The sequence below is a fragment of the Acipenser ruthenus genome, chromosome 1, assembly GCF_902713425.1.
Source record: "Acipenser ruthenus chromosome 1, fAciRut3.2 maternal haplotype, whole genome shotgun sequence".
Classification (NCBI taxonomy): domain Eukaryota; kingdom Metazoa; phylum Chordata; class Actinopteri; order Acipenseriformes; family Acipenseridae; genus Acipenser; species Acipenser ruthenus.
Window position 1 is genome coordinate 13949655 of NC_081189.1, and position 26498 is coordinate 13976152.

The window sequence follows — 26498 nt, forward strand, 5'->3', positions numbered from 1 at the left end:
AGTGCTTTCTTATTGTTGCTTCTGTCTTGGGTTAAAATGCTCGATGCAAAAAAAAAAAACTAAAAAAAAAAACTGTTGGATTATTTTGTCATAGACTGAGAAAGCATGGCCAGAACTGTTTTTGGAATGCTGTTTTTGGAATGCTGCTTTTGGAATGGACAAATTCTGCATTACAGTGCTTTGTTTTACAATAACTTGCAATCATTTTCACTGATTTTCTTTGTACAGCATACGTGCAGCACTGTACTTTGGTATTTTAGATACAAGATGTACCTGACATTGTAAATTTAAAATGCCCCGACATTAATACAATGTAATAGAACGACTCTTTCGGAGATACAATATTTTGACATATCCGATGGAGCCCTGGAACCAATTAAATGGGATATGACAGTTTATACTGTACTATATAACTACAGTACATAAAGGGGGGGATGTAAGTATAGGTGCAGTGCAAATAATTGCGAATGCAAAATTCAAATTGCATTGCGGCCAGGCAATTATTTTGCACTGTGCCCTAGGTAAGCTTAAGAGCAATGTAAATTACTCAACACACACAAATAATGATCCGCAATTATGATTATGTGGGTCTCAATGAGCGCATTGTCTATTTAGCGGTCGCTCTTGCAGAGTTAGGAGTACAGAGAGCAGTACTCCCTATATGACATTTGCAGAGCACAAAAATACAAACCAAAAAAAAAAAATGTCAGAGAAATGGCAGCAAAGTCTTCTTGGCGCACAGAGTTTTCCAAGGAGGAGCTGAGAGTCTTTAAGCCTCAGCCAACATCAGTTATGCTAGTATCCTTAGGAAATTATATGTATTGGCCTGCCCGTTTTAGCATGACATCCAGAACTTTGCCAAGCACTCTAAAAAACGTGGATTGGGCTATCCCTCCAGACATTCCAATTGTGGTCTGAAAGGAACCAGAGGCTCCTGTAGTGCAGAGAACACAGCACTTTCACATGTGCAGGGATAGTGATCCCTAGATTGACGCGGGGGTCTAGCTCATCCCTCAATTCAGCTATTAGGTCTAGGATGACCTGTGGAGTGAGACCATAACGCTTTAGCACCACATCCTCCGGCATCCCAAACAAAGTGACCCTGGGATTGAATATGCAGGGTGTTCTTGTCTTGCCCTTCTCCTCCGAACGTGTTCCTGCCTCTCCTCAACAAGAGCCAAGTGTCGCAGCATCAGGAAGTATACCACAGCAGCCATCCTGAAGCCAATGACAGGTCTCTGCAGGTCTGTGCTTTTATACAGCGCTTAGTTACTCGTTTCTACAATGGTTTGCACCTTGTAAGAAGAGGTGTAAAGTTTTTGCAGGGTCAGCAATTTCCTAAGTGCAAGGCAAAATCCTGACACCACATTATATTAATTGCGCCCGTTTAGTATCCCACCCAGTTCCGTGCTCTTTTCTTCATTTGAATGCATTTCAATGTCATTTTAATGGATTAATGATTGCAAAGTGCAAATCTGATAGCGGGTGCAGAACGCCAGGTGAACACCATTCTTTACATACGCCGCATTTTTAGCGACTGGTAAAATCAGACTTTACAGCTGCTAAACACAGGAAGCACTTTGCATGTATCCTTACAGAGTGTTAGTTAATCAGGATTCTATACTTCTAACGTACTTCTGAAGAACATTTTCAAAACCGTATTTCTTAATAAATAAAAATCAGGTGAGACACAAAATGAATGATACTGTAGTATTTTTATTAGTCAATACCTATTATAAAACTAGCCTGAGGAAATCATACAACGCCGCTACATATCAATTTTGTCAGTATGTAAATACATACATTATGCACTGAATGTATTTAAAAAAAAAAAAAAAGGTCCCACTTGTTTTATTTTCTTTGAATATACAATTTTTAGAAACCACAATAATCTGCACATTACACTGTAAAATATATTTGTACGTACTACTGTATAATTAAAGAGCCTAATACATGATTAGATATAAAATGGTTTACATTTTTTTGTGTGATATTTCTTTTGACTCTTTTTTGTCAAATTATTATATTATTTTTTTTTTGTTTTGCTTCCCTGCCAGCTCACCAGATTCCTACCAGTGAGCCGGCCAGGACTGAGCCTCACACAGATGTGTTATGAATATAAATCACGCTTTCACACAAGAGATTTTTATCTTTCTTTTTTAGCACGCTGAGCACAGTAATAAATTCTCACATAGGATCTCCACCTTTTCCTGGCCTGAAAGAAAGTAACCTGCTCTGATATAAATGTAGACTTATTGCAAAAACAGATCATATGTATGAATTGCTAGAGAAACTCAATACAGCATGTTCACTGTTTACAGCTGACACGTTTTAAAATTGAAATATTATGAACATACTCAGTGAATCATAAATGACTGGTAAAAACACTCTGTTGAAAGGTTTGTCTGCTCTACTAAGATATGTTTTATCATTTTCAGATTTTAATTGACAAAGATAAAAATTGTGTGATGGTGGAGTCAATGCAGTTTTACAATTTAAAACATTACTTGTACAAAGCTGGGTATCCTACCAGGGACAAAAATATACAAGTGCTGATACATAAAATCAGATGATTTGTTTCTGTGTATATTTTCAATGCAACAAATGTATGCTTGTATAATTAAAAAAAAAAAAAAAAAAAGCCTTTTCTGAGGAGAAATGCAGGGAATAAAATGTCTAAATTTATTGATGTAAGTCAGCACAGGATGCACATACTGTACTGTTTCTTTGGTTTTGTTTTTTGTGTGACCAGTTTAGTCTCTGCTAAAAGTGCATACAGATAAATTACATCACACTGAGGTAACACTTTTTTTTTACAAATCTGTTCATAACCTCAGTGACAACATTGCTTTACTAATTAAGCACATACCGCTTGCCCCAGATCAAACAGACAACACCCTTGAATGAAAGCTATTTGGTGTGATACCATGCTACAGGTCAGACACTTTAACCCACACTTGGTTCAACCAGTTCCCTCTAGTGGATTGCCGGTGAATTGAACTACAGTAATACTGCTAACATTTGTGATATTGGTGGAGCTGACATGCAGTGTTACTGACTCGTAAAGTAATGATGCGCGTGCACGTTTGGGTCAAAAACTCGGTACACAAGGCACAAGCCACAGCTGTACAGCTTAATTTGAACAAAATGTCACATGACAACCATGGATTCCATGATGCAAGTTTCTCGAGTATTGTTCTCTGTGCGTGTAAACCAGCCTTTCTGGCATTTTCCTGTGAAAACAGCACGAGTACTGTACGCATGGCTAATTTGCATATGAACTCCATTCTTTCCCCTTCATTTGCATGATGTCGGGTTAACAGCTGCTCTTCCCGAGTGCAGTAAACTAAGACCATGTAAACCCCGAGAGGGAGAGGCTCATTTCGTCTTTGGCTTGAACTGTTACTGTAGTTGAGATCACACCTTGCTGTAACCAATCAAAATGGTCAAAATATGAAGCACAATTAGGTCTTTGTGCAATTAATCCTTCCCAGTTGGAGGATACAGATTTAAAAAAAAGGGCTCCACTTGTATGTATATGTTTTGCCAAAGATAGTGGATATATTACTAACCTAATTTCATACAAAAGTATTTATAAGGTCACATCATACCTACTGTACCTAGCAGAGACGGGTTGCCCTCCCCCTATTTGCTTGTAGATTTTAGATACAGAGATGCATATTTTGGATACTAACACTATGTAAAGTTGGCAACTGACAGCCAGTGACGGGAACTCCCGATAAAAGGGGTCCAACACAGTTATAAATTAACTACCACAACAACAGTGGCGTTTTCACAGTGGAATTTCGGAACAAGCTAATCCTTCTGTTTGCCAAGAAGTTTTAGTGAACTTGTTTCAATGGAATAATGAAAAAAGTATGAAAGACATAACTGTCCATGACATTAATCAGAAAAGAAAGTCTCCTAGTCATCTTCAGAAGAACGGGGTGTTCTATTCAGCCATCTGCTGATGCAATCGGTTTAACAGCACAGCCATAATAACTCATTTACTATTTTAAACAAAAACCAAAAGAAAAATGGCCAGAGCATCCATTTGAAATTCATTTTACAACTGTGTTAAAAAGTAAAACGAGCACAGGTTCATTTTTACACGGACCTTCAAAGCTAACATATTCTTGGTAAAGCTACAAAGGGAGATCATACCTCAGATTATGTAGTCCAATACAAGGCAACATTTACAGGTTAAAACTAATATTTAAACAATCCTGAATTGGAAAGGAATTTAGCACTGTCCTGGTGGATCAGTGACACTTTTTTTTGTATCAAAACATTCTTTAGCTGTTTCAACCTTTAGTTGTAATAGCCAATGATTCTGGCAGATTAAAACTGTAAAACTGAATTTTACATCATGAAGTTCAAGCCAACTATGCAGCTGGCCCAATATCCAAGTCAAAGAGAGAAAATACTTTAACAGTAGCTCCCTTCTTATTTGTCTTACAATTCAAGCTAACATTCTGATACCAATAATGCTACCCATTATGCATGAGCTGACTAACCAACCCCAGCTGACTTTTGCTCTTCAGCCTGTGGGAGCGCTATAGCAGTGCATGGCTCCTTATGGGCCATCAGCCATGACCAGCAACTCTACGTGACTGGGAATTTACCCTGCAGGCTCCTGATCTAATGACACCGTGTTTCACCAGGCAATGCCTTTACAAGCTGAGCCAATGGGGGTAAATGCAATATTATACATTTATTATCAGTTAAGAATCTTTTTTTTTGTTGTTGTTGTTGAATGGTAAAGTATATCAATCCAAAATGGTCACCTTGCTACAAACCTTTCAGGGAGTGGGCTGACGCAGCTGGAAAATGGATTCATAAAATAAAAGCAATGAACCTTGACTTAACGGTTTCTGCCTTCTTCATCATTTCAGTGCAAAACAATTTAAATAATTCATAAAAAGAACAGAATTTCCAATTAAAGGGAGGAATTTATTCGGATATTTTGCAAATATGTTATAATTTAGAATCATCCTGGAGGAAAATTAAATCTTTTTATTCCTTCTAAATGCAAATGAACAGGCAAATTCTTCTACCTGTGGTCAAAGACCTTACCTCTTTATTTCAGCACCCATTTTCCCACAGGAAAGAGCAGATTCAGCAGCAGCGGATTGGCAAGCAAGAGGTCTCAAAGACTGACCTGAGCTGCATGGAAAGCATTCAAGTAACACAGTGTCGTGAATTGCTCTAAAAACCAAGCTACAGCATAACCAGCCTCTCGAAAAGCCTCATTCATAGGTCTATTCACAAACCCAGCCAGTTACAGGGAATTCAATTAGGCTCACTGGTTCAGCATGCACAGCATTGAAAGGTATCTTGGGTACTTAACATCTGTTTGGTTGCAAGTGCTGAGTTCATGCTACCAGCTTAACTCAATGTATACAGTTATGCATTCAGTTTACGCACAACTTTCATAAGACAATGACTGAGTATTAATGTTATTCGAACAGTTCAAAAAGTCTTCAATTGAAATATCATTAGGAAAATAGCTTAAAATGTTATTTTTTGGGGGTAAGGAATCAGCATTCTTGTACTTTCTATTATTAGAATCGAATTTCGATCAATTGGTTTAAAATTCCTACAGCATCAAGATTAAACTGTCTAAACTAACAGAAAAATAAATAAAATTGACTATGCATCTCCTATTTAATACTGTAAGGTGAAAATTCAGAATCCACAACGTACCAGTAGTCTCACACTGTAATTGGTGTAACTGGAGGTCAATGGCACATCTAGCTTTTCTTTGTGCTATAAATCTCTCTATTTCTTGTTCATTGTTAACCCAAACTAATCTAAAAAAGGCAGAAACTTCTTGACTTGCCATAGACCTCTTACTAATTTAGAATACCCATGTGTTTCATGAAATAGTACCCAAAAGATTAGTTAAGGTTTCTGTGGGCTAGATTCTCAAAGCTATTTACCGCAAACGTCTTTAAGAAACAACTTAAGACTACTGAATTAAATATGTGAGTTGCTTACTGTTTTGTTTATATTATTTGGTTTGTTTTCCTTTTTTGAAAAGTGTGTTCTAATGGCAATTTGGTATAAACAGCATGTAGAATCTTGCCCAGTATTTTTAATTCCTATTAATATTTTTTGGAGAGTTGTTTAGGTTTTGGAGCAGTTCAGAGCCATACAAAGCATCTAATTTTTTTTTTTTTTTTTTTTTATGCTCTCTATCAATGTTTTATTCTTTCTGGCCAACACACTTTTAAGACAGATGGATGCAGAGTCTAGCCATCACTATTTGTGCTGTAGTTCTATGATATGCATAGCGATTAAGTCAAACCTAATTATAATATTTAAGAAATGCTTCTGCAAGCAACTGCACACGGTTTTTATGTGTCTGCTACTTATACACTTTATACACTTGTGGAAGTCAAATACGTAATTCAGCATTAATAATTCAACATGTGGAATGTTATTAAAAAAATCAACTTCATTTAGAAACGAGCCAGAAAACCCCAACAGATACATGTATGGTCACAGACAATGTTAGGATGTCTGGGAAATCTTTGGGGTCTCATAAGTGGACAGCAGTTATCTCATTATCCTGGCCCATGTTTTTTGGCCTACATTTCCTAGCAACCAGGAGCAACTCCCAAATCATTCCCCACTCCTGCATGTTTCCCACCTGGGACAAAGACACTCTAACAGATTGTCATGGCAACTACAACAACCACACAAGAACTTGGCTCTTTAGGGAAAGTGAAAAAGAAAATCTTGAAAGGAAGCTGTAAGATAAAGGCCCTGCTATCCCAAGTTTCCCACTGTTAGAATGTAATTACAAAATTACTTGGACACAAAGCGCTTTCTAAATGAATGTGCTGCACTGAATGGGGAGTTTTGTCATTGAGAATTTGGTGCTGAACTGCAAAGGGGCAAACAAAATCTAGTAAAACCATAATTCACAATGAATGATATATTGGAAATGGCCACCAACACTGTTCAAACAGTTGGCAATGCATTTCTGAAACATCCACTTTTGGAATTACCCTAATTGTTAACCATAAGCACATTTTTCGTTAATTTAAGATTAAGAAAAGCTTAAAATAAAAAAAGTTATCATTCAAAACGTGAATAGCTTTGTTAACCATCACTTTGATCCCTGCAAGAAAACAAATATTACATGAAGTACAGCATATTGTACACAGTATAATCCAATAATATGAATGATTTCGGGTTTTTTAAGAAAAATCAAAACAATTCCTGGATATTGTGGTTTTATTATTGAGATACTATTATTAAATATGAAACATGAATACATGAAAGCTGAGAGGGTTTACCTAGCTAGGAAGCAACTGATAAATTGCTTCAACAAGTATTACAGTCTTACCAACCATCACATAAATATATTTGTCAATGGCTGAACAAGATTCTTCAGCAAATCATGTTGATATCAGAAAGTAAAAAAGTGTCTAAAAATGCACGGTTCTAAGACATAAAAGAAGATAATGGAAGTTTCCAAGTCACAAAATGTTTCATGCATGAATACAAGAGGCTATGTTAGTAATATACATACCCTTTACCAGGGATATTAAAATACATTACTGATGCAAAAATGGGTCACAAAGAACATACTGTACTTTAACTCGTACAAGGAATGCCCACAATAACCCATTTACAAGTTTACCATAGTAAAAGCATAGCAAAGCATAATAAAGCATAGTGAAAGCATGGTAAAGCATAGGAAAGCAATGTAAAGAACAGTGAGGTATGGTAAAGCATATTAATAAACATGGTAAACCAGGGTAAATTATGGTTAATACATGGTATTACCATGGAAAAAGCATGGGTAAAGTGCAAAAATACTGTGCAAAAATACCATGGTAAACTTGTATAAGGGAAGATTCATCATAATTGGATGAGCAGTTCTCAAGGTTTAGTTAAAATGTAATGTGCCACCACAGTGTATGGCCTTTGCTAGGAACATTCATCAGAGATGTCATTTACTGTCAAGAACTTGTGATCATGGCAACTCAGGGTGAACTGTGCAGAAGCTGGTGTGAGGTGTTGTGGTGGCCAGTCCATCACATTTACCCAGTGGTATTTTGTACCAATGGCAATCACTGTACAAGCATCCAAACATCTTCTGTACTGCACTCCTATAAGTCTGGATTTTAGTAAACGTTTCCATTAGCAGGGCCCTGGATTTATAGATATATCAAGATTCATTCTTGTTGACATTTAGGGGTCTATTCAGTGGCGTATCTAAATACTGCCAACATTTAAATGATTAAAATAGGATCTTCGCTGACATTTTACATATTTTTACAGACAATAACACACCAAGAACTGTGATGCATTTTTTAAGTGGTCCCATACTATTTAATGTTTGATGTTTCCTATCTGCAGTCTGAGTTATGGTGCTTTGACCTACAACTTAAGTTCTAGCTGCCAGTAAAGTTTTTTTTTTTTTTTATAAACAAACCACATGCAGTAAACTGAATGGCACTAATTAACCGCTTCAAAATGTGCTTCTGTCATGGCGTGAGCATTCTGAAAACCAGGTCTAGTTTGAATACAATGCAATGCTAAGCACATAACAACTGCTGCTTTTACTTTCAACAGAATCATCCGACATTCTTGGAATGAACATTATTATTATTATTATTATTATTATTATTTATTTCTTAGCAGACGCCCTTATCCAGGGCGACTTACAATTGTTACAAGATATCACATTATTTTTACATACAATTACCCATTTATACAGTTGGGTTTTTACTGGAGCAATCTAGGTAAAGTACCTTGCTCAAGGGTACAGCAGCAGTGTCCCCTACCAGGGATTGAACCCACGACCCTCCGGTCAAGAGTCCAGAGCCCTAACCACTACTCCACGTTGCTGCCCTACACGCTGCTGAACATGTGACTTACACAAGCAAACCAACAATACAAAAAAACAAAAAACTACAGTCAAGCACACAATTGTCATTTTAAAACAGCAGCTGCTAATTGAACTCTGCTTACCTAACATCTCCTATTCCAATTACAAGCAAGAAACAATCAAATCATATTGACACTGTACACGCAAACCTCGGAGTACCCAGCTTGTGCATTGTGGGGGCTGTAGTTCCTTGGCAGAGGCTTGCACACATGCTGTTGAAATATCAGTACTTGCACGATTTCACTAACATTAGTTGGATTCAGTGCTTTTGCATTACAGGCAACAGGGTAGCAGTTGTTTATAGTTAGACAAGAAATGTACCGTCCAGAAAATTTAAAAAAAATGGAATTAATCTGTAGAAAAAAGTAGTGTTAAAATCCTGAGAGATTATTTTAACATAAAAACATACCTGCAATTTGGAAGTCAGTGGATATGTCAGGGGATGCCTGCTGGACAGCTGACCTTCGGTACACGACATGAACTCTCCCTTTATCTTCATTTCTCTGCATCCCCTGTTGCAGTGGTTCAATGAAGTATTCATCAGAACCTGTTCGAATCATCCCAGCCTAGAAACAGAAGGTAAACCTAAATGTTATTCATTCAATTGTTGAAATTTAGCACACACATTATTATTATTATTATTATTATTATTATTATTATTATTATTATTATTATTCAAATAATGCATCATATTTTCTACTTCTAAATACTATAAAAAAAACTTTCAGATAAACCTAATTATAAAGTAAACTCCCATTTTTGACTGCATTTGATACAGGATTCTGAATTATTGCTCTTGAAGCAAACATTTTTTTTGTGCTAGCAAAAGGCCTGGTTGGTGGAAAACCAGATTTAACTACAGTACTCATAGTACCAATTTAGAGGACATAGTGCCTTTCTGTCCATGGCATACTGGTACTCTTGGCAAACTGTATAAGCAATAAATACACCTCTCCATGTGGTTATCATCAATTAATTAGCAAGCTAGTCCACCTCAGCATCTACAGTATAACAGCTTGAGTCATCCTGACGGGAGTCTACATAAAGCTGGAATGTTTCTTGAAGAATAGGGGAACAGTATTCTTCAAAAGCCTCAAACACTGTGAATTGTAGGTTGGGGTCAAGAGTCATGTTCATGCATTCGGGACTGTGATCCCAGTACTGTAAAAATGAAGTTATGCCTGGAAGGCATCTTCTCAAACAGAAATGGGAATACCAAATTAGCAATGTCAGTATTAGTCAGGTTTGAATCCAATCCACGATCTCAATCCAACTGAGACTCATTGGGATGCAGGATAGTGTACCTGATGTCTAAAGTTACTTTATTCAAATATATTTTATGAACAGATTATAAGAAATGAAAATTGAAATATTTGACTGCTTTTGGGCTAGATTATCAAAGCTCTTTACTCCAAAATGTCAATCAGCATGATATTTTCACAAAGTAATAACACGCCCAATAAAGTTACCACACCAGAAATAAACATCTCAGACATTCGATGCTGGGGCTTGCTTTTGAGGAAATAATCCCAAGCCAGTTTGCACATGTTTTAAGCTATCTTAAATGCATCCTTCTATATGCAAATAGTGATTACATATATAAGAAAGTCACCAAGTCACTATGAAAATATCAGTTTTACGGTGTCTAACGTGAACGTTATCAAAACACCATTTACATTTTGCTTTCGAAGATGTAATTTAAATCCGACTGTAGTATAATGTTGCAATAATAGTCCAGATAGCACCATACGTTGGCACAGTGTAATTATAATTGGTGTTTTTTTCCTTTGAGACAAAGCACATGCAATATTATCAAACATTTTTCAAGAAGGAATGAGGCTTCTGTTATCAAACTGGTCTCTTAACTGCAACAACAAAAAACAGATGGCATATTAAAATGAATTGCATTTATATGAAGATAAAGAAAGGGGTAAAACCTGCCAACAAGCCGTTCTTCTCTTTTTTGTATTCCAATATTTGTTGAATAAGATTATTAATATTAACATTCTTCAATGAATTGAACAGAATGTATTAAAAAAAAAAAGACTGACAGACATATATCTCCAAACGCTGTTTTAGTAATAAAGAAATTGCTAAAAACACCAGACATGACATCACATTGTTTTTCATTCAACAGTCGTTTTACATCCGTTTAATATTGGAAAGTAGTTAGGATGTCCCGCTGACTTTTTTTGTTTTTAATATAATTAGGTCATTAATTATATTATTGGCTGCAAAACCAAGGCAGAAACTCCACTGCACCTATTTTAGACAGGGTAGGGAATGCTGTGCTGTCTCCTTATACCTTTACTAAATTAAATGGATGAGTATCAAATCCTGAGGCAAACAGCTCAACTCGGCCCCAGTTCAGGCCTCATGTACACAGTCTACTTCCACAGTCAGGTTGGAATGTGGTCGAAATGTAATTTCCCATTCCTCATCATACCTCAAGCTGGCCTCATCAGCGAGATCCTACAGTATGTGTGTATTGCAAATCTGAACAAATTTCAGAAAAGACTTAACTCTGATTAACATACACAGTCTAATTTTACCAGCTCCACTCATTCTTAATTTGCCACACTGGATTATCTGTCAAGATAACTGGGTTAGGTTGTTGATGTGTACAGCAAGTCTACCACAGACCGTCAAAACAATCAATTACTGTGAACTACTGCATGTAAATTGAAAGCAAAAAAAAAAAAAAAAAAACATAGTTTGGTCCTGTTTTAAAACATTAAAACATTAAAACTCCATACTAGTGCCTCACTAGGACTCAATATAATAGTGGTCTGTAATATATTTTTTGTTCAGAACAAAGTAAGACTCTTAGTAAGCTTATTGGAAATCTTTAGGAAAAGGACCAGGATTAAACCAAATGAATTAAGGATACAGTTGCACAGAACTGTTTAAAATAGGCTCACTGTGTTGTTTAAGGGATAATGGCATTAGGAACACACCACAGCAATGCTATTGTCACTTCTATACTGCTACCTTTTAAAGTTATGTATTTATTTACCTCAGTTTGTCGGAAACAATCATTGTAATTCACTGAAAGAGTTGACTTCTGGGAGAGCAGGGCTCGAACTTCCCTGTGAAGCATTTCATCAGTAAGCAGGGGTTTCATAAACAAGTGTTGTTAATTAACAGATCAGACCTGCGCAGAAAACAATGAGAGAGCAGTGTATGGCTGTTCTGTTATACCCCTGTGAAAAACAGAGATCCACTTTTAGAATGGGCACATACAGTACCCAGAGTTTGTTGTGCCTTTGCCAAGCTCAGCTGTACTCCCTATATTCAGGAGAAGTAGAGCGGTGCTTGTTAAATCAGCATTATGATGCAAGCCTGCAGACACTTATTTGCATGCAAATAACTTGGCTCTTTAAAGTCTATTTTGTCACGATTAAGAATGCACCTTCGGTTGCTAAGTTACAGCAGAAAGTCCTCATCTTGACAAGCTTTATAGCTGGAAAAAACTATGTTTCAACAAGGTCATTAGCCTTAAGCTGAAAAATAATCTTTGAATCAAATTGCGGTGTGGGGCCCAAAAAGAGCTATGGTAACGCTGCTATTTGTTAATATGCAGTTCTTTGTTCAAAGTGACTTTAAAACTACCCGGTGTGATAAGAAAGAAATGAACATTAGTATACTTTTATTTTCGGTCTCCAAAGCATACAAAGTTAAGTTAGCCCGTCAACTAACAAAAACAGAGCTCTAGAGCAAATATGCCTCAATACATTTAATACAGTCAACCACTCAAGCACTAAAAGCTCACAGTTCATTCAAAAATGCAATGCACTCAGTAAACCGTCGTGGTGTCTTCTGTTTAAACTACAGAGTTAACAGCGTTCAAACTGTAGAAAATCAAGATTTTATACAGTGGTCTCCAAGTGCACTCTGTGCATTCCCTAGTTATAGCGATTATATTAACAAAGTGTTTTGTTCTTTCCATACCTGGATCTTCTTCAAGTCTGACTTGAACCAAATCAGTCATTCAGTTGAGCAACAGGCTGCTGTCACTATGTTGTCAATGGAACCTTTCGTTACATTAGATTCATCCAAGCTGTGGATTGTGTTATCGCAGAATAACAGGAATCTCAATGGAAGTGAATGGCAAACAGGTTTCACTTGTTTAATTTATGTACCCGTACACCAGTAGTAACACAAATGAAAAACACGATGGCATGTCCTCATGTTTAATTTTATTGGACCGACGGAGAAGAGAAGAATAAAAATAGATTAAATTAAGTGCTCGAGCAATGATTTTTGTTTCGAGTACTCAAGTGCTCTACTCAAATAAGCATGATTCGCACGGGACTAAAAAAAGTGGTCCTCGGAGTTGATCAAAAGCAGAGGACGTCTAGAAACCTCCCAGACGTAGGTTAGTTTTCATCAAGAAAAGTGGGTAATTTCAATTTTATGCATGATTTATAAACAGTGAACCGGGTGCAAATAGCTAATTTAATTTTACCTTCTTTTCCAAAGACTAGAATAATAATTTTGTCTCTTGAGTGATATGTATTACCATATCTTCAAAATGCACCATTCAAACATCTTTTAACACATTTTTTAATAGTCGGCAATTATGTTTTGCATTTTCACCTGATTCCCAATTTGGTTATGCTCAATCGATGCGTTTTACTTAAGTGTAGAATTTCGAGGGGGCTCCCGAGTGGCGCATCCAGTAAAGGCGCTCCTCGCAGGATGTGCCCTATAGCCTGGAGATCGCAGGTTCGAATCCAGGCTATGTCACAGCTGACCGTGACCGAGAGTTCCTAGGGGGCGGCGCACAATTGGCTGAGCGCTGCCCGGGTAGGGAGGGCTTAGGTCGGCAGGGGAATCCACGGCTCACCGCGCATCAGCGACCCCTGTGGCCGATAGGGCGCCTGTGGCTCTGCAGCGGAGCCGCCAGATCTGTGTTGTCCTCCGGCACTATAGGTCTGGTGGCATTGCTGTGGATCTGCAGTGCGAAAAATGACGGCTTGGAAGGAGCATGTTTCGGAGGACGCGTGTTCCAGCCTCTGTTTCCCGAGTCGGCGGGGGGGTTGCGAGCGGTGAGCCGGGGATACAGATAATAATTGGGCATGCTAAATTGGGGTGAAAACCGGGGTAAAAATAATTGGCGACGACTAAATTAAAAAAAAATAAAAAGTGTAGAATTTCGGCACAGATCGTATCAACTGTAATATAAGGACAGAGCAGAGGAAGCAGAAACGAGCTGTTAGTGGGACAGTAGGGAGCAGAGAGAGCCTGGACTTAGGACAGAGAAGTGGGCTTCTAGCCCGGACTTAGGAGCAGGCTTATACGGCCTGGACTTGGAAATTAGAATAGAAAAGAGATCCCCGACTGGGGAGCCGTCCTGCTCGGAGGAGAGGGTGGTTAGATGGGATGAGAACCAGTGTCGACATATGATTGTGCGGGAGAAATCGATGAACAGCGGATCTGATGGGAGAATGGGCTTCGGAAGGGCATACTGGAGAATCGATTTTTGATTGTTGAATAAAGTGTCCTCGATGAAATGGGTCGGTTTTGGAGGTGCGGAGCCAGATGTGGAAGTGTGAGTCCGGAAACAGGAAAAGGTCGCAGTTACGGATGCCTGATGCAGGAAAGCTGGAAGCTGATGAGACCGTGAACTCTGAGCATCTGAGAAATCTGAAGAATGCTGTTAAGCACATAACTTCAATGACCAGGTCATCGAAGGGAGAAAAACAGCCTTTCTGGAGAATGTCTGTTGATATAGGTAGGTGAGAGGATGAAGCGGGGGGGGGGCTCTTGAGGATAACATATTACGGGTTATTGTATCAATTCTAACATAACACTGACATGGTCGATTCGCATGGAAGTAAAAAGACATACAACACTTGAGTTTGAAATCATACAGAAGGTCCCGATGTCCTGTAAAAAAAATCAGGAGCACTGCTGAGAAAATTATCTGGGATAAAAATTATTGGATGGTTCGCACGGGACTAAATTTCGTAAAAATTCTGAAACCACCTGTTTATGTGAGGATTTTTAGTCCCGTGCGAATCAGGCTTTACATATCACTGTATTTTATATTTTGCATTTTCCAGTGAAACACATGGCACCTTTACTTATTTGGGGTCAACTTTCTGGAATCATATCTTTCATTGCGTTTCAATGAGAAATGACTTAAGTTAGTTTCCAGTCTTTTCCATCTGATTTAATAAATGAAAAACAACTTGTTTGTTTTTGAAGTCTGTAATTGTACAATGCACACTGGCACCCACAATGATCTGATATCACAGTTTCCATTACAGAAAAACAACTTTATTGGTACTAACAAACTTCCAAAGATTTCAGTGATGAAAAACAATATGTAAAAATGTATGCAAATATAAAAGTCACATAGCTGAAGTTTAACAAACTCCACATTGTTGTTGTTTACTAAATGTATATTTAACACTATTGTTAATGTTATTTTACAAAAAAAAACATTATAGGAGAATGAAAATGAAAAGGTTCAGCCAAAAATCTGGACAAAAGCTGTGAAGAAGTATACAATGCCAAACTTGAATTGCCAGAAGGGATTACTCAAACAGAGCTAAAAGTTTCTGCCTTAAGAATCCAAAACAACTTAACATGTAAAAATTAAACAACTGAATATAACTTTTAACAAGTTGTTTTTTTTTATAACCTACATTTTCTGAGACATCTGTAAATACAAAAATACAAGAATCAGTATCAGGAAAAAGTAGATCTATATCCTCCCTATCCCTAGACTCCCAACAGTGGAAAAGTTTTATCACATTTGGGGCAGTTCTCAAAAAAGTTAAAATGTAAGCATGAAATATGAACTCAGTTAAAGACAGATGTTGTATCCTCTAGTAACTTATAGTTAGTGCAAGTGACAAATATCCTGGTCTTTCCATGCCCTTGATTTTCATTATTTATTTATTTTATTTTTTTTTAAAGAGAGTCAATTATCTTATGCTTTCTCGCTGAGTCCGACCCTTCGACAGGACCTTGTGGCTTACAAATACAGATTCTGACACTCTCAATAACTCCTGAATAATCTGCTGACCAAGATTGGATTGGAGAACAGTTATATGCGGCTCTCCAGAAATATGTAAAACTCAAAAGGGTGTTATACCTACAGTACACTACAAACTCCAATATATCCCTGTCACACCAGCAGGGAATAATAAGTAAATAATTGATTTGGTTACCTGCCCATATAAACAGCATGTTAAACAGGCAGTAAGTAATGGCAGTGTAAGTGCAGACCAAACATCTCTACAATACAGTGCTTCAGTTTAGGCTTAACAGGACTTTTGAAGAGTAAGTATGAAAACAAAGAATGAAAATATCAGCCACATAAAGATGTGAAAATTAGTGGTATGAGCTCCTATAGGGTTAACCCTACAGTATCAGCCCTATGAGCAGCTATCACATATATCCGAGTTGGGCAAGAGTTTCAAAAGATGCAGATTTAAATCCTTGTCAAGATTGAACTAAAATGCAGATAAAGAAATCTCCTCAAGACTAACAGCAGAGTGAATGTTTACAATCTGTCATTTGTTTCTTTATTACCAGTAATAGGTCAGGGAACAACCTGAAACCTCGGTTAACAACAGAAATTAAAGATAGTGGAGCTAGACAGTAACCAGGTTCCTGGATGGAAGTTCATGTTGCAGACCCTTGAGTTGAAGTCAGATAAAACAGATTTTTTTACTTTAATAATAACAATATATTTATTTTTATATAGCACCTTCCATAGTGGACCACCATCACAAAGCACTTTACAGAGGTAGGCTGTGAACTGTGCATTATATGCAGAGTCACTTACAATAGGACATCTCATCCACAGGACGGAGCACAAGGAGGTTAAGTGACTTGCTCAGGGTCACAGTGGGATTTGAATCAGTGACCTTCTGGTTACAAGCCCTGGACTTTAACCACTAGACTACACTGCCTCCTACATTAAGCATTGAGTTTTCATTAGAAATCTAGTTGCAAGAATGGCTCATGTTTATGAAATTGTAATTAGTGTGAGTAAATATAGATAGTGCAACTAAATAATACGCAACTGAAACTTTACAGGCATCTAATGCCCATGTTCCAAGAGGCAACTTTCTGGCAACTTTTTCTGGAACTAGTTGTAGGCAACTTTTTTTATATATAATAAAATTAAGACAATATATAGTAGCTTGAATTATTGACACAGTGAAAATTGTTTAAAAAAGTGTCACCTATGACAAGTTTTTTCGTAAACTGCCACAAACATGTACCTGAAAGCGTTTCGTGGGCTTTAAGTATGAGTCTGTGGCAAGGTGCCCGTCCCTTTTATTATTATTTGTGTTATATTTTTATCATTGTTGTTATTATTAGTATTAGTAGTATTGTTGTTATTATATGTATTTGTATGCAGGCAGACAAAGCCGTCCGTCCTTATCATTATTATTGTGTTTATGTGCATGCGGTCGAGCACCGTCCATCTTTTATTGTTTACTGTTTGAGACCGACGGAAAATCCGGTCTTGTAATGTGTAGTCGTGGGGATGGGGTTAAAACTCCTTCCCTAGAACCCTCGTGGGAATGTGGCTGGAGCCTTAAGGTAATTATTGTATTAACGGGTAATTAAGGCTCAACCGCTCGTTAGATACAAAGGGCCCGATTTTGATGAAAGTGTTTTACACTTGAGGAGGCAAAAAGGGCTTCAAGATCAGGAGCAACTGACATTTCCTTTAAGAAAACTGTAGCCCTAGCAAAAATGGTCTTTGCTGTGACTTTGATGAAGAAACTGTTGATGTTTTTTTGCCATAGCAAACAGAGCAAATGTGCATCTGTTACTGCAGTGTTTCATTATATTCATAAACATCAAATGTTTTATACATGCTTCCAGCCTTTTAAAGGTGTTCTGCATTTTCGGTTTTTATCTTGAAAAAAATTCCCGGCAATTTTTCTGACTTTATTTTACAAATATTAAAAGAAGGATAAAATTGGTAAAAAAAAAAAAAAAAAAAAAAAAAATTGTTTTTAATTGAAACATCGTAAAAAATTGGGGGAAAAATTTCTCAGTCTACACACTTTACATGTGGAATATGATGCGTAGCAGTTCTGGTTTCTAAATAATAATGTCCCTGGCATGTATGATGAAGCAGAATCTGTGCAAGTCGAGGCCACATTTTTCCAGGTTCGCTGGTTCTTTGCGAATGTTTGGGCGATCGTTGTGTCTATTAAGGTATGAGTTTAAATCCAAAGAAAGAAGAAACGGAAAATAAATTCAGAGTGCCGCTTTTTTAACAAAAAGTGGAGTGACAAATATTGTGTTCAGAATAAAGACAAAAAACTATGTTTGACTTGCAAAGAGAGCATTGCCATTTTTAAAGAGTACAGTGTTAGGAGGCGCTAGGAGACACAACACAAAGACACATACTGTGACTATCCAAATGTCACCCAGTTTGCTCACACTTATTTATGTGAGCAAACATCAAAGTTGCGTTCAAGAATGCCAGACGATCACCTCCATGCAGTGCATAGGATAGGAGTTTCTTATCTCCATCCAGACATCGGAAAATGGGTCAGGGGTCACACTAACATCGACTTGCTCTACTGGCCTCCAAAGGCGAGTCCGTTTTTTTAATATGACCCCTGCTATAGACCATGCGTGACAGTATCTGAAACATTTAGCGAGCGCATTTTTGTTTGAAAGTGAATGCCTGTAAACTGTAAATATACAGGTATGTCTGGGCTCGCTTTTGTGTTCAGTCTACAAAGTTGTTTTTTGTTGTCAGCGATTTACTGTAAAACATTATACATGTATATAAAATTGCCATTAAAAAAGAAGTTATTTCACATTTCTACCATTTCAGATCGGTATTGTTATGAAATAAGAAAATTTAATGCTTATTTGTATGGCTTTTTTAACCTTCATAATTAAGACACTAGAACTGCATTTCTGTGATTTTTCATGCTTTGGTCATAACTCTCACCGCGATTTATGTATTGTATTTCGATGGGAACACTAAAAATAACAGAGGAAGCTTGGCCCCCCCAATCGTAAAACACTTCCGCTGCCACTGATGGTAACCGAGATGTGGAAGGTGGCTTCATTAACTTTAGTGCTGCTCTGAAAAATATAGATTCATCTGAAACATTTTTTTAAATCCCTAAATGCCATGTTTAAAAAGGATTGCAAAAAGAGAATGTGTCCAAAGCTACAGATTACAGAAGTGTACATGGCTGACCAAATCCAAAGCACCAAGCTAGACCAGTTTTTTGTTTTTTTTTAATCTATTCAGGCTCTAAATAGTTATGAGTATTGTATTTGTTGCATGATGCATATACAGCCAATTGTGTAAAATGTCGTGTCTGTGAGTGCTGTCTTTTGTGTGCACTGAAAACTAATGAAATATGGGATCTACAAATTCTATTAAACAGGTCTGCCCAGTTTCTCAAAAAGTGGATTACATGCTGATACTTCTTGGTTTACAAAATAATATCGGTTATAAAACTTTCTGACAGTGCTTCCTAATGAAAAAACGTGTTTAATGGCAGTAGTTTGAGTATCACTTTTTAAAATTACGGTCTAAAATTAGATATGACAACAAATAGAATTATTCATTGACAAGCTGGAATGGGGCCCCAATATCAACTATTTCTGCAAAGATATGTGCAATGTTTGTAGCCAGCTATTACATGTAGTCTGCTCGCTATTATTATTATTATTATTATTATTATTATTTCAGATTTTTTTGTTTTTACTCTAAACTAGTTATCCATTTTTACTATCTTGGTAGGTAATTTGAGTGTCAGTTTTGAGTCTGGGCATGTTTGCTTCATTTTAAAATGATTAACTAGGGCCAGCAGAACACCAAACCTTCAAAATGGTTCAATCAATTGCTTGAACTGGAAGTCTCTCACTTCTGGACACCCACCTAATGTAATTGCTGTTCAGTATCCATTACTCAATTGTTGTTGTCTGAGGTTTTCTCAACATTCAATACTTCCTCTGTTAAGATGTGAATGAGTTCATTCAAGGCTAGCACATAGGTGCACTGACATTATGTATAGGTCAATTATGTCCTGTTAAACAAAGTTAACATCTATAATTGTATCACAAGATGCTGTAATTCATAGCTGTATGAGCCTTCGTCCTCAAATATTTGGTGTAAGTTCCACTCACTGCTGCAACTGTTGCAATGTACTGTTAAAAATGTATCTGCATTACAGACCCCAAGTTGATTAAATGTACAAATAAACAGCCTTGTAGCAGTGAATGAAAACATTGACTATGGGATATTCTAATGCACTTTGTGTGTCCACTACAGACCTAGACATTTTCCATTACAAATGATAGCCAAGCTGATACGGTATGTTGCAGTCATTGCTGGTATGAGCCTCCTTTGCAGTACTAGTATGCTGCCTGTCTCCAAGTACTTTTATACCAAAGACAATTGCAGGTGGCTGACACAGCACTAGCCTGCTGTTACCTAAATAGAAGCCCTCTGAAAGGGATCAAGAGCTCTGTGTTCCATCAATTTAATATCCCAGCATCAGCGCCAGCCAAGCAGACACTGCCTCTCTGCCAAGACAAACATATGGGATTCAGCTGAAGGGGTCCAGTTTTCTGAGTCTGCCCTCCAGTCTAAACTTCTTAAGGAGCCGGTATGAACGTGCTTTATTTAAAGGTGCTGCCGCTTTAAAAAACACTGATTCAGCTGAAACACTGGTACCTTTCACCTTCAGTTTTGTTTAAAAAGGGGTGTTCAGCTTAGAAATGCGTGCTAACCTCCGTCATCATTACCGGCTGTGCATTTATTCTGGTGAAAAGGAACTTCAAAGATCAGCACACTGGTTGATTTATATAACTTTTTATTTCAAATAAAAATCAGAAAGTGGAAGTAATCTTCCTTGGTAGATAGAATTGTTCTTTACCTCTTTTAGGAATGTCCTAGGATATTCAACGTTTTGACCGTGCTTACTAATGAAACAAAATGTTACACGGGTATCAGTACTAGCGGATCTGTTTTTGTCCAGTGCCCTGATGTACCACCACCTTTTCCTTTTCACATAACTCTGTAAGGTATGGCACTTTCAATATTTAGGTTTTATTTAGCTAGCCACAAATTGTGAAAATGAGAGAACTATGTGGCTATACAGTATACAGTGCAGGGTGACGTTAAAGTTGGAAAACCATTCGCCAACAGAACAATGGAAGCTGTCAGGTAGAAATCGCTAGACAGTCACTAGTCTAGATTGTTGGTCAAGCAGGACAGTTCACTCTAAGCTCCATGTTTGTGCAGTTTCTACAGAAAAGCACAGAGTAAACTATTTGAATATCTTTCTTTCTTTTATTTGATATGGTTCATGGTGATACAGTGGGTTTTTAGTCATATGCTAGTATTTAGGAAAGAAAGGGGATCCTTTTCTCTGGAGCAAATCCCAATATTTCTTCTTAGCAGAATTTAAAGAAATACTTTTCCTCTGCTATTCATCACACAGAACCCTTCATGCACCTCAAACCATATACCAAAACATCTCTGGGGTCAATCTTTAGAAACAGGCAAGTACTGAACTGAATAAACAGGGAACATCAAAAGCTTATAGTGAATACAAGTGTTGTATCTGAGCTCAGTACTAACTTTGCTAGCAGAAGAGACTTAAATAGCATGTGCAGACCTTTTTACACAGATACTAATGTTTAAAGCCGCTACATTTTTTTTTTTTTTAAATTTAGTAGTCGCAAATTGATTTTTAACCTAATTTTTCTCCCAATTTGAAATAGCCAATTCTATTATCTTAGACTCAGCTCACCGCTACTACCCCCGTGCTGACTCGGAAGCGGCAAAAACGAACACACACTGTCCTCCAAAACGTGTGCCGTCAGCCGACCACTTTTTTTCACTCTGTCCGCCACGCAGCCACCGCAGAGCGACAGCGTTGGAGGTCTGGGTAGCTTACAGGCAAGCCCGCAGACGCCCAGCCAGTCTACAGGGGTCACTGGTGCGCTGTGAGCCGAGGAAACCTTGGCCGATTTAAGCCCTCCCCACCCAGGCGACGCTTGGCCAGTTGTGTGCTGCCCCTTGGGAGCTCTCGTCCACGGTCAGCAGTGGAACAGCCTGGACTCGAACCGGCGACCTCCAGGCTATAGAGTATCCTGCTCTCCACACGGAGCACCTTTACCGGATGCGCCACTCGGGAGACCCCACTACACAATTCTTAAGCCTGGGACAGACAAGTGCGGCGCGACACCGCTAGTCTGCACCCGGACACATAGGCGCGGTATGCACTACGCGACTGACTTTTCTTACAATAAAGAAAAACTGAATGGTACAGTACATTAGTTGTCAGTACCACACCGTAGGCTATGTACTTGAATATAATTTACATTTTGACCAAAAGTTTTGCATCACCTAGTAGAATATTAGGATGCAGACATAATTTTTAAAAAAAACTATATGAATACATGTGGCAAAGTGGTAATTAGTGCGCAGGTGTAGAGCAGGTGCAGTAATCCAACAATGAAAGACAGATAAAGTACAGGTGAAATGTTTCTGTTTTATTTTGTAACTCCAAACGGTCTGATGACCAAACAGTAAACAAAAAGAGTGCTGGCAGTACCCAGCGATGTGTACTGCGCAGTGAATAATTATGGGTTGCAGTCCCGTAAATAATAAACAATAATCCAGTACATACACACAAAACACAAACACGGTCACAAGTCCAAAGTGAGTGCTGTAGTGCTCCAGGTGACGTACATGTTATCCATGATACAATGTGCAGTGTTGTCCGGGTTTAGTGCTGGCCATAAGCGACAGCTCCGGATCGTGTTAGCCGTCTAATCTAATAACAAACAAACAGTTATATTAAAGACGAGACAGACAAAACAAACAAAACACTCACGGTACTTTTCACTATACAGATCTTTTTGGTTTAGCATGACCATCAGAAGGAACATATCACCTCGTTACATCCCCTTATATACCATCAACCATGACCCCTTGGTTAACGAGTGCAACCACTCCTCCAATCCGCAGCTGCCACATCGTTTCCCTTCCGGGTCGATGATTTAGTGCACCGTAGCTCCTCCCCCTTTCTAGATGGCCGACTTCCACCTAACCCTGGTTATGAATGTTGGACCATCCAGTCCAGGATACTCTGTTCCCTTTACACAGCGCCCTCACAGGTCGGGAGAGAGATTTACCACCAAGAATCATTCCATCTCACAAAACAATTTCCATATTTTATTTAACATCATGAAATCTAAGAAACTACAAATGGTAACTACATTAGCAGTACAGTATTTCATGTTAGATTTAGAAATGTCACATTTCTACAAAGCGAAATGGAATTTCAATATGTCAACGTAACATTATTAATTCTATAGGCCATAGCTGTAATGCCCCCCATATAATCTACTAAATAAAAACACTGGTTTGTTTTTCAAAGTTGTTTTTCTGTCATCTATGTGCAGGTTATGAAATGAGCCATCAGATTAGCAAAGAAACATACAGTACATTGCTGACAGCAAGTAACCTACTACTAGTGTAGAAAATATATCATTTTACAGCCAGTTATTTAGTAAAAAAAACAGTAGTGACAGACATACTAGAAAAAAGACAAAGCGTGATAACAATATCAAATTGGCTACAGGAAGGATGCTTATTAGGGGCGATGTATAAAATACTGACTTTGCTGTCCTTGTATGAAATATGGGAGGGATGAAACACTTCAGGGTACTTGGACACCTCTGTAGACAACAGTTTCAATCATGATTTTTCCTGGCAAGCATGTGTTGTCAGGCTGTGATTGGTTAATCAATTTTAACCATTTTGGGTCAGAATGTATCTAGAAATTACTTACCAATGAAGTTTCTTAAATAGTGGTTTAGGTTCTGCTTCTCATACATTAATTTTATTTACAAGAAAGGAACCACTTCCTTTCAAGCAAGGACATTGGTTGTTGTTATGACAACATAATAAGAACATTAGAGGACAAAAGGTAGATCACTGACCCCAGAAGCGCATACAGGCGACATGAAGGACCCCAATGAACCTGCAGCAACAACTTGGCTTGGCAAACCATTCCATACACCACCACTCTCTGGGACAAATTATGTTGACCTGTTTAAAAGGGCCAGTACACAAGACTTTGAAACAACAACTGGACAAAACACCATATTTTGACTTCATGGTATACTAAATTTTGTTTTTAAAATAAAAACATGTTTTAAAAGATCATGTTACCATTTAATATAATTTATAATCAATTTTAAGTAGCCTATATTTACAAATCTACAGTATGCAGTATTCATTCATTCTTTCCTTCTTTGACTACTTGTAAAGAAGACATCTACAAAAACAATAAGGATGCAAACTGACAGACGAGTCATTTTTTCACTTTTTCATATTAATATTTTGCTTTATAATTTCAAATGCTGTTTTTTGTACACAATAGTGTAATTTAAAACCACAAGTGCGGAGATTTTATTTTTTATTTTGTTGCTGGCACTAAACCTGCATCTTTCCATAAATGTACTGCAGATTGATACAGGGCCTGTAAAATGTCACAGATCCAATAATACATCACAGATAATCTAGTATATTGTTAATTTCAACACTATAGTCTTTGTTCAACATGACTGGAATGTGAGGCATGAAACAAGGGTAAAAAAAGTTTCTCTCAAGGCCTTTCAGGGTCAGGGCCGGTTCAAATAAATGTGGAAACAGAACAAGAAATGGTATTTGGCAGTAAAAACACAAAGTAAAATAACTCCTTATATCATTAACTGCATTAATCCAAAAACAAAGGTCAACAGGATTAACTATGGAAGCTGTGCCAAGTGTTTCTATGAAGCAATGCCAACGATCCTATTATACACAACCAGCAGTGATCAATAAAATAATGCCTGGTCCAATCCATGTCATAAGTAATTTATGAATAATGCTTAGATAAATAATGCATTCATGTATTTTCATTTATGTTTAAACATATTTAAACCATCTTTTTAAATTATCATATTCATTTTACTTTTGAATGTGTTTCAAATGTCGCATTGATCTTCACATGCAGTATTCAATTACAGTGGTTCATAATATATCAAGCTAGTACAAATTATGATTTTTTTTTTTTTTATTTATTTTTTTTACACAAAACAGTACATTTTGGGTTTAATGTTTAGTAAAACACTATGCCATTTAGGATTTTTTTTTAACCTGCCTGAACATTTAAAATCATTACAGCCTTATTCTCTGCAGGGTTAGAAACTAACAATATTGTGCTTAGATTTTATTTCACCCTGCCGACCACGAAGCGTCGCCTGACATTGACACCAATAACACAAATACAATGTTTATTTTATTGTTCATTACATGTGTTGCTATTTACAAAAATGCTGGCTAGTTTGTGGAGTTGGGGGTTACAGCCTGTGAGTGATTAAATAACTATAAATTACTGCCTGCAATAATTAATGTACTCACATACACACTAAAGTCCCAATTTATAGACAGTACATTTCACTGCAGTTCTCGGGATGAAATTGTTAGCTAGGTGACAATTTTTTTTTTTTTTAAATTAGCAGTGGGAGAAAAACGCTTCAGCAAGTAAAGTAGAATCTGCCAGAACTGCTGGATGCTGAATCTATTAGGTTGGCTACTAATGAGAGCATAAAGCTGGGAGACTTCCTATAAATGGATTTGAATGTGTGAAGGATTGCCTTCCGGTTTGTCAGAACCCCCAGTGAATGTTTTACTTTTTAAACAGTGCAATTACAGTTCTGATTGCAAAGCACCTACACTATAATTTGACAGAACAGGTGATTTATTTGCTGTATGCGGGACCTTGGTTTTCCCCCATTGGTGCTTGAGCCCCGGAGCACTCACAGAATCACCGCCTCTGCACCTATTATCAGTGATTAAAGCCTGGTTTTCAAACTAACTAATTGTTGCTTTGCCAGTACTGTATTGTTATAAGAAAAGTGTGTTTCAAAAAAGTAGTTTCAGCTTCCAGTCACTTAAAATATGCTGATATAATGTAAACACCAAGCTACAGACAGCGAGTCTCAAACTTTAAAAGTGTAACTGTTGTTTACAGGCAAGAACTCAACTCTATTATGAATATATTAGTGCTGGGACAAATATCTGAATATTCAAACTTTTTTGACATGTATTCGGATAAAAAATCAGATGTTCGTATTCGCTATAAATGACAAAAATACCTTGAACTTATTTACCGTCTCACCAGACTTTGCGCGTCAGTGTCAAAAATGGCAAATGAAAAAGAGCTCTGTATGATATGTGAGATGAAAATATATATATATAAAACTTTTGTTCAGAGTTTGTCAACCCTAGTCATCAAGAACCCACAACTGTGAGGTTTTTTTTTTCAACCAGTAATTAAACATTTATGTTCAACACACATTGTTTTCCAGTGTAAATAAGCTTACAGACAGCTTTTGAAACAGCTTGTAGCTACAGGTATTGCTTTAGACTCGATGTTCCTCATCATCATAATGTTATACAGCAAAAACCAAACAAAACCAAAATAAAAAAAAATAAATAAATGGTTGAACCAAAACACTAGATCATTAAAAATACTTGAAGACCAGGGTTTAAAAAAACCTCTGGTACAGA

General features: G+C 37.3%; 1 protein-coding gene across 4 annotated transcripts in view; it reads right to left on the minus strand.

The window, feature by feature from the left end:
• Positions 1–26498, minus strand: part of LOC131703069 (A disintegrin and metalloproteinase with thrombospondin motifs 3-like) — a 95178-nt gene that overhangs the window by 62793 nt on the left and 5887 nt on the right. For all 4 annotated transcript variants that reach the window (XM_059006141.1, XM_059006081.1, XM_059006017.1 and 1 more), the window contains exon 4: positions 9318–9474. In XM_059006141.1, coding sequence (XP_058862124.1) covers positions 9318–9474 — 157 coding nt within the window. The remainder of the gene's footprint in view (positions 1–9317; positions 9475–26498) is intronic.